This window comes from Etheostoma spectabile, chromosome 8 (genome assembly GCF_008692095.1).
Source record: "Etheostoma spectabile isolate EspeVRDwgs_2016 chromosome 8, UIUC_Espe_1.0, whole genome shotgun sequence".
NCBI lineage: Eukaryota > Metazoa > Chordata > Actinopteri > Perciformes > Percidae > Etheostoma > Etheostoma spectabile.
The window spans coordinates 12,673,463-12,686,819 of NC_045740.1; the positions used below are offsets into that span (position 1 = coordinate 12,673,463).

Below are 13,357 nucleotides of genomic sequence, written 5' to 3' on the forward strand. Positions count from 1 at the left end.
AACTGATAATTTAGGTCTAAATAAAGGACTAATAAAGGTATTTTTATAGCCAAAGGTTTTATTATTATTATTATAATACTGTTTTTCCTCTCTGCACTGTATTTTTATACCTTTTTTGTAAGCTGCTGAAAACTGCTGTAGGAAATTTCAATTTCATCATGGTAGTTATCCCAAAAGTATCAGTAACGAGAAGTCTTAAGTCTAAAATATTTCTTAATCCAAAGATCCTCTTGTTTACTCCTCAACCCACTGCAATGTCAGAAGAAGGTCTTTATCTCCTCCCTGACACTTTGCTTGAGTCATACCAGCTGATCCTGTTGATATATCAATTTATTGGATTTCTGTGAATGTGAAAACTCATCATCTATCTTTGCTGCAGTCAGCTAGGGACATCTTTAGAAACGGAACAAGGCTTTACTGTCTCTCCTCTAGTGACTTTGGTGGCAGACTGTCTTGTGCAGAGTGGGTTTAGGTGAGCCAGCGAATGGCTTGGCCTCAGACTCTATGCTTAGACAAGGAGACTTTCTGCTGTATACCAATAAGAGGCAAGGCGCTCACTTTATGAAGCCCATAAACACTTAAAAAACACAATAAAACATGTTTCTCTCCCCTGCATACATACAAACTGTAAATGAATGTGCCAGCACACACGCACACGCGCACACACACACAGTAACACTCTTCAATCCTGATAGGTCAATGTGTGAATATAACCAGAGATGGTGGTATGCCGTGTCAGACACTGGTTTAGACAGATCCAGAAACCTCGGAGACCCTTTCGTCCTGGGCCGTCCTCCTGTTACGGTTGAACTGGAGGAAAACATGCTGAGTTATCAACCATTGGCTTCAGACAAAGCCTTGTACCGCCACATCTGGCATTATCATATTTATTATAACCATAACAGAGATAAGAGAAAATAAATCTAAGACAGCCTCTCTCAGAGCACTTATACTTCTGCCCAACGAAAAGCAAATTGTAGTTTCCTTTCATCACGTGAGAGCTTTCTGATAATAACGAACAAGCAGTCGTTCTCCCATGGAATCAGAGTCGGCCTCAGTCCAAACTGGACGACCTCTCTAGGTCCCTAATGTCTGTGAAAACAAAAGAACCATTCTAGCATGTTAAAACTCACAAAGTGTGAACAAAAATACACTGCAAGATGCAGTCATTTCCGTCTCTGACCTACACTGTAAGAACAATATTTGTCTTTCAAACTGAAGTTATCCTTTAACTGATGCAAATTTACATTTGCACGTTTTCCGTATGGATTTTTTTTTCAGTGAGTTGCCATCTTCCATATAGAGCATTTCACGATAAGGAAAGAGACATAGTTGAGGCACAAGATGCACAGTGTCAGGTACTGTGTTCCAGGTATTGACAACTAGGGTCAGCGTACTTCTTGGAAATGTAGCTTTCTATTCATTACCAACTTAAAAAAGTAATACTGTATGAAAGTCTCTCCAGAAATCTTGTTATACAGACATTGGCAGTGTAGATCTTATTAAGTTTCTGGTAGGCTCCCAATTACTTATAATGGCATTTGCTCATAATTTGATGCTAACAAAATGTGTTACAGTCACTTGCTCAAACAGACCACAGTGCCCATTGTATAAATGCCTGTGGACACTTAATATCTACGAGGAAGATTTGATGTTAATGGCACTGTGGCTAGAAAAAAGAAAAGAAAAACAATATGGCCTACTAGTTATCCAAGAATTCATTTCTTGCAATCCACACACATTAAGACCACAACAAACACACACATAATATCTCATTCAAATAAATCATATTACGTAAAGTTTAAAAGTTACAAATAAATAAATAAATAAAAGGGAAGCCCCCATACCTCATAGGCTGTACACAGGTAGTGATTTCCAAAGGAGAGTCACACAGGACTATCAGAGATGATCACAGGAGCCTATTATGACTTTTTTTGTCTTTAACTCATCGCCTATAAAATAAAATACAAAGTGTAATCCAGTAGGCTAAATTTCTTAAATTAAATTTTTAGATCTTCATAACGCTTCTTTTATTTATATATGCTATTATATGGTTATATGGGCCCTTGGCATGATGCACCTGCTTCATTCTTCGCATTCAAACGTTTGACAGTCTGTCAGATAAGGCACATTGTGAGCCGGAGGACCGTGAAAAGCATACCACAGCATTTGGATACAGTTGGATTGGTTTTAATGTTACTGCCGGGAGGTCAAACTCAAGTAAACGTCGTAAAGAAAAACAGCAGAGACCAGAAAGCACCTCGTGAGCCCGTAAAAAGCAGTTAGCGCCCTCACGTCATCACGTCTACAGTTCACCTTCAGTTCAACGACGTAATGCATTTCAATTAACGATGCACGAGGCACATACATTTCCAACTTACCCTTCGACGCTAAAATTAGAAGCATTCAGTCGTAGGTCCGAGCTGTCAACTTTTACAGTTGGTTTGTACCAAACTCGTTGACTAGGAAGCATTTTGTAGCCGTTGTCTGGATGAGTTCGTACCCCTCCTCTCTCTCTCACATCTGGTCCCTAAACCGGAGAACCTCCCATCCACGCAGCCTCAGCTGCGAACCCTCTCCTCACACGTTTTACTACTTTTCATGAGGCAAGGAACTCGCTGCTGGCTCTCATTAAATTAGCATTCGTATCTTTGAAGGTTCAGTTAAAAGAAACTAGATGGATGGAAATGGCTATTCCGCTGTTTCCAGGTGACATAATCACCAACGTTAAAAGCCTCGTGCTAGCTGACGGAGGGTTAAGTAACGTCAAGCTTAATAAAAATGTCGAGAGAGCTAACGAGGAGAGGAAACACCAGTACACAAATATGTATTAGTCATAGCAGCAAATAGGATACAGATATATTAGTACACAATGTACAGTATCTTCATATAGGCTACTTTTTTCTACCACCGGTAACAAAATAATTTACAGAAGAACATACCAGTTTAGTTTTCTGAACCTTTTATGTATGTGGAGTCTGTAAATCGATAACTGTTGTTAAGCTGCTCTGTTACAAAAAAAAGTTTTTTAATTGAATCACAAATTCAGTTGTGAGGGGAGCTCTATAAAACTAACATGTTGGTTGCGTGATTTATGGATTTGGAATAAATACATATTCTAGTAAAATATAAACTAAAGTATTCTGGGAATTGTAAATCCTGATTTACTGTAGGATGGAAATTTCCATGTAGCTTATATTGAAATATTGCAAAGTCGCCTGTATAGTTTTCAGACCAGTGGATTTCTTCTTCCTGGCATTCTACGGAGGCCCTCATGGATCACCCTCCTTTAGCATCTATGATGTTAATTGTACTGCTGATATTTAGATATTTACTGCTGTAAAAAGTAATACACCAAGTCATATGCAAAGCCAAAAAAAAAAGATACTCCAGAAATCTGTTTTTTAGCTTGTCATCTTTTATTGAGCAGCCAAAAGGGCAGTTAAATTATTGTCCATAGCAACAATTTCTGGATGTCCAACATCCCAAAAAACTAACATCCAGTTGCTATTTCTATTTTATGATGCATGTAACAACAGCCATGCTGCTACAGAGATGTTTCTAAAGGCAAAGTTTTGACCTTTAGGAATATTCAACAAGCTAGAGACAAAAAAAAAAAAAAAAGTGTATAAACTGTAGACTGTCTAAATTAGTGATCTGGTGTAATCTGTCCGCTGGCACGAGTAGATACATTCTGGCTGTGGGGAGCTTTGTTTCCCCAGAGATTAGCAATCGCGGATTTATGATCCCGAGACACATTCTGTTTGGACATTTTTACTCCGACAAATATGCTCACTCATCTTTACACATCCTGATATAACTCCCCAGCCTTGTACAAAGTTTGAGCAAGGGGAAGGGGTGCAGCCAAAGTCAAAGCCAGGCGAGTTGCAGAGGTTAATAGGACTCGCATGTTGAAGCCGATGCCAGCGGAGCGGCCGTCACTGCCGGAGAACACCGAGCCGCTGAGAGAAGAAAGGGAAACATACACCGCCTGGGCTCTGTCCATCACTCCACTCCTCCTCAAACATGCATTCTTACTTCCAAACCATCCCATCTCTACATTTATCATTCATTTCTGTTTTCAGCAGGTTATCTTAGAGGCACCCAGAGAGAGGGTCTGTCGCTATGGTAACCACTCCAGCTCCTGGATCGAGCCCAGGGTTGTAAAAGAGAAGAGCAGAAGACCATTACTAGTGGGTCTGTTTTCTTCCAAGTCCCAGATTTAATGGAGGGGTCACTGGGGGAGAGACAGTCGTCCACGCCAACATATTAAGTCAGCTACATCAAGATTATTTCAAAGGGACGGACCAGCTGAGTGCATTTTAAAGGGGAGAGAAAGGACTTTCACATAGCTTCCAGGAAGAGAAAAACACAAGTAGAGTGGGGGAAGAGGAATACGTAAGAGAGACGGTGAGGGGAATGGACAAGATGAAGAGGCAGTGTAAAGGGGGTCAGAGACAGCCCATCACACTGAGCATGGGAAACTTCCCCAAACCAACACATAGCCTCAGAGTGTCTTGCTTATCTCTTTTGCTGCCGACTACAGAAATATTCATCATTAGCAGAGCATCACTCCAACACAACACAAATAAAGCATAACCACGCAGTGGGCTCAGAGTGGAGTTTAAAGGAAATGTAACTTCAGTTCAGACACTGCCATAATGAGGGATAATGAGGTATTCGGGCAGGATTGCTGACATTACATTAGCCTAATCCTATGGTTATTGAAGTTGACATGATACATACTTACTTCAAAAATAGTGACTACATTAGCTCAGCATGAAACAAGACCTCAAAACCAAACTATCGTTTCACGCTCTCTTCAACTGTTTATTTGCAGTGGATGAAAGCAAAGTCATGTCTTGGAAATCTTTGAAGCCATGTTGATGACCACGGTTGCTTGAAATAAAGAGAAAATACAGACAGAAACCAAAAATAAAAACACACTTTTATGGCAACCACAAACATGTTTTATTCACATGAATGCATCTTTCACAGAGACAAAACCGGGAGGAGTAAACAACTTCAAGGTTTCCTTGGTTTACTACAAGCAACTTGTACTGTCTACCGCTGGCACCATCTCTTCTAGTTCATGGTCTTCTACCTCCAAAATTAAGGCTCCCCAGAAATTTCGGCATGTAACAATGAGATAAATCAAACACACAGATATACAAACAAAGCGGTGCGGCTAAAGCAATATGAAAACAACAAGAGCCTAAGTAAAGGAAGGCAGGGCTCACAGCCGGCAGACATGGTGTGGACTGAATCATGGAGAGTGACAGGTAACCAAATTAATCAAAACCAAGAGAAGCTGCGTGGTTTCCACTGCAGTCCACCGTGACAAGAAATGACAAGAAAAGGAGCACAGTACTGCTTGTTTGAGATGGGAGTCAGGTTTTTTCAAACCCACATGGGGGGGTTTCGGGGTCAGCCAAGCAGCTCAACTCCAAATAACTCCACTATTTTCCAAAGTTGATGTAAACAAGCATGTGTGCTGATGAAGTGGCAGGGTGATGGTCTGCATAAGCAGCATCCTCCCTGGATAGACAATAATCCCACTGTGTATTCTGCAGAGAGCCAGGTCCTCATGGTGATGAAAACACCAGAGAGGCCACAGCTGATTTTGGAGCATCAGTCTTTTCAAGTTCTCTGTGAACATTTCCACATTGTGACATCTGGTTGGCAATGAATTGAGAAATTTGCAGGGGAAACAACAACAAAAACAAACTGAAAAATGCTTTTCTCCTGTGTTTCACCAGTGACCTACAGAATAGACATTATTTATTAAAAATGCTTTCTGACTTCATTGTTTATCACTGTGTGCATTTGTCGACCTCTGAGACTCGTCAGGCCGTGCTGTGGAGCAGAGTTCTGGGCTGCGTTGAACCAGGCGGGGCTCTCAGGTGGCCACAGAGGTGACAATCTGGACCACTTCGCCGTTCTCTCCCTGGATGGCACCTTGGATGGCCTCTTTCACCTCCATGTCCGCCTGCAGGGCAGGGGCCAGCTCAGCAGCCTGGGACACATGAAAGAGAGGAGAGGGAAGCGGTAATAAATGGGAAGACTGCGAGATCGGATCCTGCTTGAGCTAATCATTGTAATTCTGAAAAAGCTGTAACACAAGTGTAAACTAACAGATGGAGACCATACTGTAGCCCCTGCCCATGTGTCAATAGGGGAGACAACCACAGTGAATGGACTAAAGATAGAAGGAGCAGAGGAATGACAAGAGAGATTAGAGAAGAGATATATCAGAGAGAAGAAAGAAGAAGACAGTCGATGGAAGGGCCGAGAAAAGAGGCAGAGCGACAGGTGGAGAGAGACTTGACAAGTGATGAGCCATTTGTATTTTAATGCTCTCTGACTGTCTCTATGGTCGGTGTCAGACAGAGCGAGGTATTGTGTGGGTAAAAAAAAAAAAAAACTCAAAAGATGAGAGGTTCATGACTCAGTCCTGGATGATGACCACGAAGAGTGACTCACTCCTTCCTCGAATGCACGCCAAAGGTTCCCTCAAACACACCTGCAGCATGTAATCCTCCCTCCAGCCCAACATGCCTGTCACTAAACAACAGCACTGAGCGGAGCACAGCTGCACCACAGCAGCACACAGTGCAACAACACATGAGGCTGACACGCTGTTACCACTGGCCTTAAAGAGGCCAAGTAAAACTCATATGGAGCCTTTTTTTTCTTTTTTCAATGAGCATTTGAAACATTGGACATGTTGAACTGTCTCACAACGGGCCTTGTTCTCCATTTGGAAATACTCAAGGACAATGAATCCATTGCTTTGACTTGTATGAATCAGAAACTATTTGTAAGAAGTGTGGATAAACCATGCTGTTGGTGCTCCGCAGTACCAACTTCAGACCCGAGCAGGAGGCATGTTGTGTCAAAATTCAGCCACAGGTAATTGCCAATTTGCAGAAATGCCCCTTGAAATGCCCCTTATTCATCTAGTTTTAAGATATTATTGGGCATTATTTTCATTGGACAGGTATCAACATGGAAGGGGGGAGAGAGGGGGGGAATGACATGCAGCAAAGGGCCGCTGGTCGGAGTCGAACCCGCAGCCGCTGCATCGTGAGGTAAACCTCTATGTATCAGCGCACGCTCTACCAGGTGAGCTATCCAACCGCCCCTAATTCGTCTAATTTAGGTAATGGAAACTATTTCATAAAAAAGAGAGGGGGAAATGCAGAGATAAATTAATACAAGAGGCTAAGTAATTTTTCAAGAACTTGCATAAATGCTACCATATGTCTGGAAACAGATGAGAGCAATTTTCTCAATTCAACACTTTTCAGAGAGAGGGGGAAAGAACCACGCTAACCTTCCTCTGAACTTTGAACTGAAAGCCGGGGATGTTTACATGTTAGGACATCAAAACCCAACTGTGATAATAACCCACCCTGTACCAGACCGGCCGAGCCAAGCATCTATGCTCCCCCGTGGGCTTTACTCAGTGGTTCTTTGCAATGTGTCTTACAATAAAGTAGTTTTTTTTGTTGCAGTAGCAACTGGTCAATGCTATTCTGCATCCTCATTTCCTTCCTTGTGTTTTAATTGTATTGCATTACACATTTTCTCCTTTGATTGATTATTGGTTGGCTAGAGTTTGGTAGTTTCTACTCTAACTTTGCCAGACCCTCTTCCAAAGCGCGCTGGCTTCTCCACGTAGTATTTGGGGATAGGAGGAAACCGTGCTCTGGTTTATTGACATTTCTTTAAACCAATCACAATTGTCTTGGGCGGTGCTAAGTGTCAGACAAACTGCAGAGCCGCTGCAAAATATCTTCGGAAAGAACTTGTTTCGGTGGAACTTGTACGTTTATAAGTTGTTTAAGTCATGCAACAGAAAACTCAGAGTGGACAGCCGTCTGAATTTACCCTGCAGAGATCTGAGAAAAGGTTAACCATAGTCCTCATGAATCCATCCATCTTTGTCTGCTTATCCGTTGTTGGGTCGCGGGGGCAGCAGCTCCAGCAGGGGACCCCAAACTTCCCTTTTCCGGAGCCACAATAACCAGCTCCAACTGGGGGATCCCAAGGCGTTCCCAGGCCAGGTTGGAGATATAATCTCTCCACCTAGTCCTGGGTCTTCCCCGAGGCCTCCTCCCAGCTGGCCTTTATAAATTAACCGTTTAAAATGCCAACACAAAGACAGCCCGAGGCAACGGACATCAGGCCTAAATAAGTGAAATCCGGCAGACTTTCTGTCCGCAACGGATCAATCCCGGAAGTGGAACGTCAATGATATTGACTAGGTAGGTTCTTCTTCTGTACAGTCATTCAAGGCACGCTTAAAAAAAAAAAAAAAAAAAAAAAAAATTAAAATAAAAGTCTAATTTAACAAACTGGGCGTATCTTAGCACCAACCTATTTTCTTGGCACGTTCAATATTTTCGCACCGACGTCTAATGAAAATCTGCTTTTGACAAGTGTGTTAAAATTGTTTGATGAATAAATAGCACATTGTTAACAAGATGTTTCAGTCAGTCCTTGAGCGTGCCTCAGCTCTTACTGAACCCAAACTCCCCCGCACAGAACGCTGATGACTGATCAGATCTCTGCATACTTTGTTGATTTCTGTCAAGAGCTGTGTACAATCAAACGTTAAGAAAAAATTAGCTCTTTTTAGACCTAAAAAAAAAAAATCCATTCAAACAAATCACTCGAGTAAACAAACTTGATTGCTCGCTGCGCCAAGCAACATAGGGTGCAGACCTTGGAACACAGTGTACGTGGCAATCATTTTATATGCTTGCTGGAGTCTATCAGTTTGTGTTTAATCCACACCCAAAACAATTCATCAATATAGGATGCCTCATCACTTGTATGCTCACAGGGGCCAGGAACCAATTACCTAGACAACTACAGACAACAAAAAGACAACAAGAGCAAAGTTTTAACTTGAAAATTCCAAAAGCTGGTGCGTGGGTGTCTGTAGGGAGATCCATATCAGGATAGGACTGGTATTTTACACAGCCAGAACTCCTTTGAAGTTCTCTCTGTTTATACTGAAACAACACAACAAAGACTCACAGCAGGACTAGAGGGCACCATGTTTAGCATGGGACTGGAGGGAAAGAAGCAGTAGGGAGAAAACGTGATATTCAACATATTAGGGGAAAACAAAAAGCAGAGAGAACAACAGAAAAGCGTGGTTCTTTTATATTCCTCGCAGAGACAAAATGACCACTTCAAAAGGCCCCTATGCCGGGTGCCTGTGCACCATCCCGATTCCACGTGTGGCTGTTGCTCAAAAAGCACAATCATCAAGGTATTTTAGGCATAGTTACCAATTAATACTCTTCTCCTTGTAACACTCCATCCATTCATTATGTTAAATTACTGTTTGTCCAAATAATCGTCATAATGACTGAAAGGTGAGCTAAATTATGACAAGCGAAAAGAAGACCCATTGTACCTGCTAGGAGTTTAGCTAAATTGCAAGAAAAAGCATCACTCATGTTTCCATTTCAGCAGTTACAGTAATTATGGGTGAAATATTACAGGATTTATTCTGCCTCATTATGAAGCTGATCAAACCATAATAGCACAAAAGAGGGCAGGTGTCAGCCCCAACAACCAGAAACTTTGGCAGCTAGTCAGCTCCTAATTTCTCACGAGAAGGAAAAGAAAGAAGAATAGAAAAATTACGAGACTTAGAGATTACTAAGAGAAGACGACATGTGTGACCTTCTATAATTGGGAAAATATATGATGAAGGGCACAAAACATGAACTCTTTTTTAATTTTACGGGGGCTGGAGCTAAATTATTAAGTCAAAAAAAAAAAAAAAAAAGAGAAAGACAATTGGCCACTCCTTTAAAAGAGCATGCATTTTCAACTGTGACAAAAAAACTCACAGTTTCAGAACTGGTGATTAAAGTGCTCATATATGCTTTTTGGCTTTTTCCCTTTCCTTTATGTGTTATATATCTTTTTTGTGCATGTAATAGGTTTACAAATTGAAAAAGCCCAAAGTCTAACCCTAAAGGGACTTACCATCTCCAACAGAAAACACTGTTCACAAACTGCTCCAAACAGCTCTATTGTAGTCCAGCCTTTACTTCTGTGACAGACTTCTGTGACCTAGCTGCTAGCTGCTAGCATGGCACACCTTCATATTCTGCGGTTGACTGGCTAGCTGTGCTGACCTAGCTACTGTGCATGTGCGACTCCCAACAAACATGGATAGCTAAAACAGAGAGCTCAACACAAGGGGTGAAAAGAGGAACAGCAGCAATGTGCGGTACAACAAAAATATGGTGTTTTTTGAAAATTAAACCATGTAAACCTATTCTGATATAACCTCTAAATACAATTATGAACCTGAAAAGGAGCATTATATGAGCACTTTAGGTGAAAATACGTTCTCTCTTAATTGCTACTTCTGAAACTGCCACTTTTTAGATGACACTGTTCCCACATATTTTCATAACATGCACTGCTGCAGTTTTCTTAAGCACAAAAAAACGTGCTTGGGGGCTTTGACACAAGCGCAATGATCCGCTGTTCCAACTGAATGACTGCACAGTGGAAAAAAAAGACCAGAGACTAGACTGTGTCCGTGACTTTAAGCAAACTATAAGTTCCAAGGAGGCTGATGTTAGTGGCTGAGCTTTGGAGGATAGTGGGATAGTTTCTGCAAGTTCTTTCGATTAGTATCAATTGTTTATGTCTTGAAGCGGTGTGGTGTTTTGTTGTTTGTTTGGAATGACAATGTTTGGAATTAGCTGAAAATTTACTTTTGCGACTCTGGCATCTTCACAAGAGACAGCTGATGATGCTCGTATGTACGGTTTATTTACTTCCATTTGACGTTCCAACTAACTAACAAAGTGACTAGTGAAGAACAAAGCTTAAATATGTATAACTAATATAACATAACCCTATAGTATCATGACATTATCCAGTTCCTTTATTAAATAAACTTTCAAATTAACATCAGAAAGATATACTCCTCCAACTTCCTAGCACCTTTTCTGTCTGATTTTACACATGTAGAGTGTCTTTGCAGAGAAAAGGAGATTTTTTAGTTTATCTCTGTTACTTCTACACATCAGAGTACTAAAATAAGCATAATCCTGGGATTTGTATCTTCTGGCCAAACACTGAGACACAATTAATAGCAACGCTGAAGGACCAATATGTACTTCAGATGGAGGAAAAGAGATGGGGAACAGATATTTGTTATGGAGTGCTTAACAAACAAACATGTGTAGCGGGACTGATTTAGATTAGTACCAGGGTCTGTTTCACCTCACACGATAGATGCATACTTATAGCTGTTGGAATGCTACCCAGTTACAAACAATCTGTGTACGCGTGTATGAGAGTCTGGAAGAGTTTGTTTTTTTTGTGTTTGTGATTGTGTGTGTGTGTGTTGTTTTACCTGTACAGCAGCTGTGTGATCTGTGACGGGGGCTAGTTGGACGTACTGCACTTGGATGTCAGGGGGGAGGGGGGAGCCCTCGACTGCTGTGGCCCCGCCATCAGCTGATGCCACCGCTATGAGCTGAGCCCCACGCAAAACCTAGGACAGACAGGGACAAAAAAAAAATTATAAGTCAACCATAACTAACGTTTTCAATCCATTCCCACAATCATCAGTCAATCAATCTTCTCACACATCCACACAAAAGTGCAATAGATCCTAAATGAAACTCCCCTCATCAGCTTCCTCCAGCTGAGTTGAAAAAGCAACAATCAGGCTGGCTCTGCAATGATCTACAGCAAAAAACCATTGGAACAAGAAACAAATGAAAACAAACGGCAGCAAGCTTAATTTATGTCCCATCTGATATGTATATATTCTTTTATTCATTAAAATCAGTGTGTACAAGCATGGTGTCACACAAACACACCAAATGACATTGTGGCAACGAAAAGCGTCAGACGGCGAAATCTGAGTGACGTAAACAAACATTTCAGTCCTGCTGTTCTCAGTGCATCTCATCCCGTGCTCAGTTTATACATTGAGTGGGAGATGAACTTTATGGTCCATTCAATTCAATTATATTTTTACCCCACCAGTTTTTTTTTCCTAGGCGCCATAACATGATACACTCGTTACGACCCTTTTTTTATTGGGGTTATTTTTTTTAAATCATCTTTGAAAAAGAAAAAAAGGGAAATTTGGGCAAAAAAGGGGAAGGAGACATCGCGGGGGGATCCAACTCCACAGCGTTAAAAAGTCACCCGGCCATTAGGCTCGGTGGTTTTGACCAAATTCAGAGCAGCGCACGGAGTTTTGTTGGTATTCCTATGATAGACTGGACCAAAAACCCCTAAAAGGAAGTGTGTGGTGTTGTGTGTGTTTGGCGGCGCACATACACTTTTAACTGGAAGCAAAAACCCCATTGAAAACAGCTAAAAATTAAATAAAATCCCCTGTCAACACAGACCAAAAGGGGGCGGGGGGGGGGGCCCTTAAATATTTTGGCATGTTCATTTAAAAATCAAGGGGGTAGATACAACCCACCCTTCTTGGGGAACACAAAAAAGGGTGGGGGGTAATGTTTTGAAAAAAAGGCTTTCACAGCATATCTCATTTAATTTTCCCCAAATGCCCAGGGATTGTCTCCCCTTCCGCTGCACTTGGGTACGGGGTCGGGCTGGGACTTCTCATAAAACCAAAAAAAATTTAAGGGAGATACAATGCAAAAAAACCAAAACCCTCACAAACCCATTACGTTTGGTTTGTTCCCCCCTAACCCTTCCAATCCCAAGCCCACCTGCTCCCAACCCCTAAGTCCACCTTTGCTTTGGTTCTGATTAATGTCCGGCCCCCAAAGGTTCACCACCCCCGACTTGCCTCGCATCAACGACTCCAGTTTCACCCAAAAATCTGCCGCCCTCTCACCATAATGTGCCAGGCCGAGACGCCCTGGAAGTTTTAAGGGAAGAATCTCCTGGCTCACCCAATGAACAACCAAAGCTTTGACCCAACTGGGTGGCTAGGAGCTAGACTGTTGTTAAGCAAACCGGGTTTGAGCCGAGTTTTTTGGACCCCCAAAGCTTCCCGATCAATTTTACTTAGCTTTTAGGGTTGGGGTAAACATAAGTCCAGTTAAAGGAATATTATTTCTGGAAATAGCGTATTTGTTTCGTGCAGTAGTTACAGAAATTGACCCACCCATTATTCTGGGGATAAATATAAAGCTCTACAGCCAGTTAGCTTAGCTTTGCATAAAGACTGGGAGCAGGCAGAAATGGCTACCTTGGCTCTGTTTAACTGTCGCTTGGAACCAGTGAATGAGCACATTTTCCAAAATTGCAAATTGTTGAACTATTCCTGTGCATATACATGCTTTAAGTAGTCATCCCAGAGAGTCAATCCATAAAA

The 13,357-nt window shown here is 41.7% G+C and overlaps 1 protein-coding gene across 3 annotated transcripts in view; it reads right to left on the bottom strand.

Annotated features, from left to right (window-relative positions):
* Nucleotides 1-4,809: 4,809 nt before the first annotated feature.
* banp (BTG3 associated nuclear protein) overlaps nt 4,810-13,357 on the bottom strand; it is a 39,985-nt gene continuing 31,437 nt past the window's right edge. For all 3 annotated transcript variants that reach the window (XR_004333056.1, XR_004333057.1, XM_032523454.1), the window contains exons 12-13: nt 11,405-11,545; nt 4,810-6,016 (exon numbers count right to left, since the gene is read on the bottom strand). Coding sequence is in view for 1 of the 3 variants with exons in the window: in XM_032523454.1 (XP_032379345.1) it covers nt 5,900-6,016; nt 11,405-11,545 (258 nt within the window). In the remaining 2 variants the exon portion in view is untranslated. The remainder of the gene's footprint in view (nt 6,017-11,404; nt 11,546-13,357) is intronic.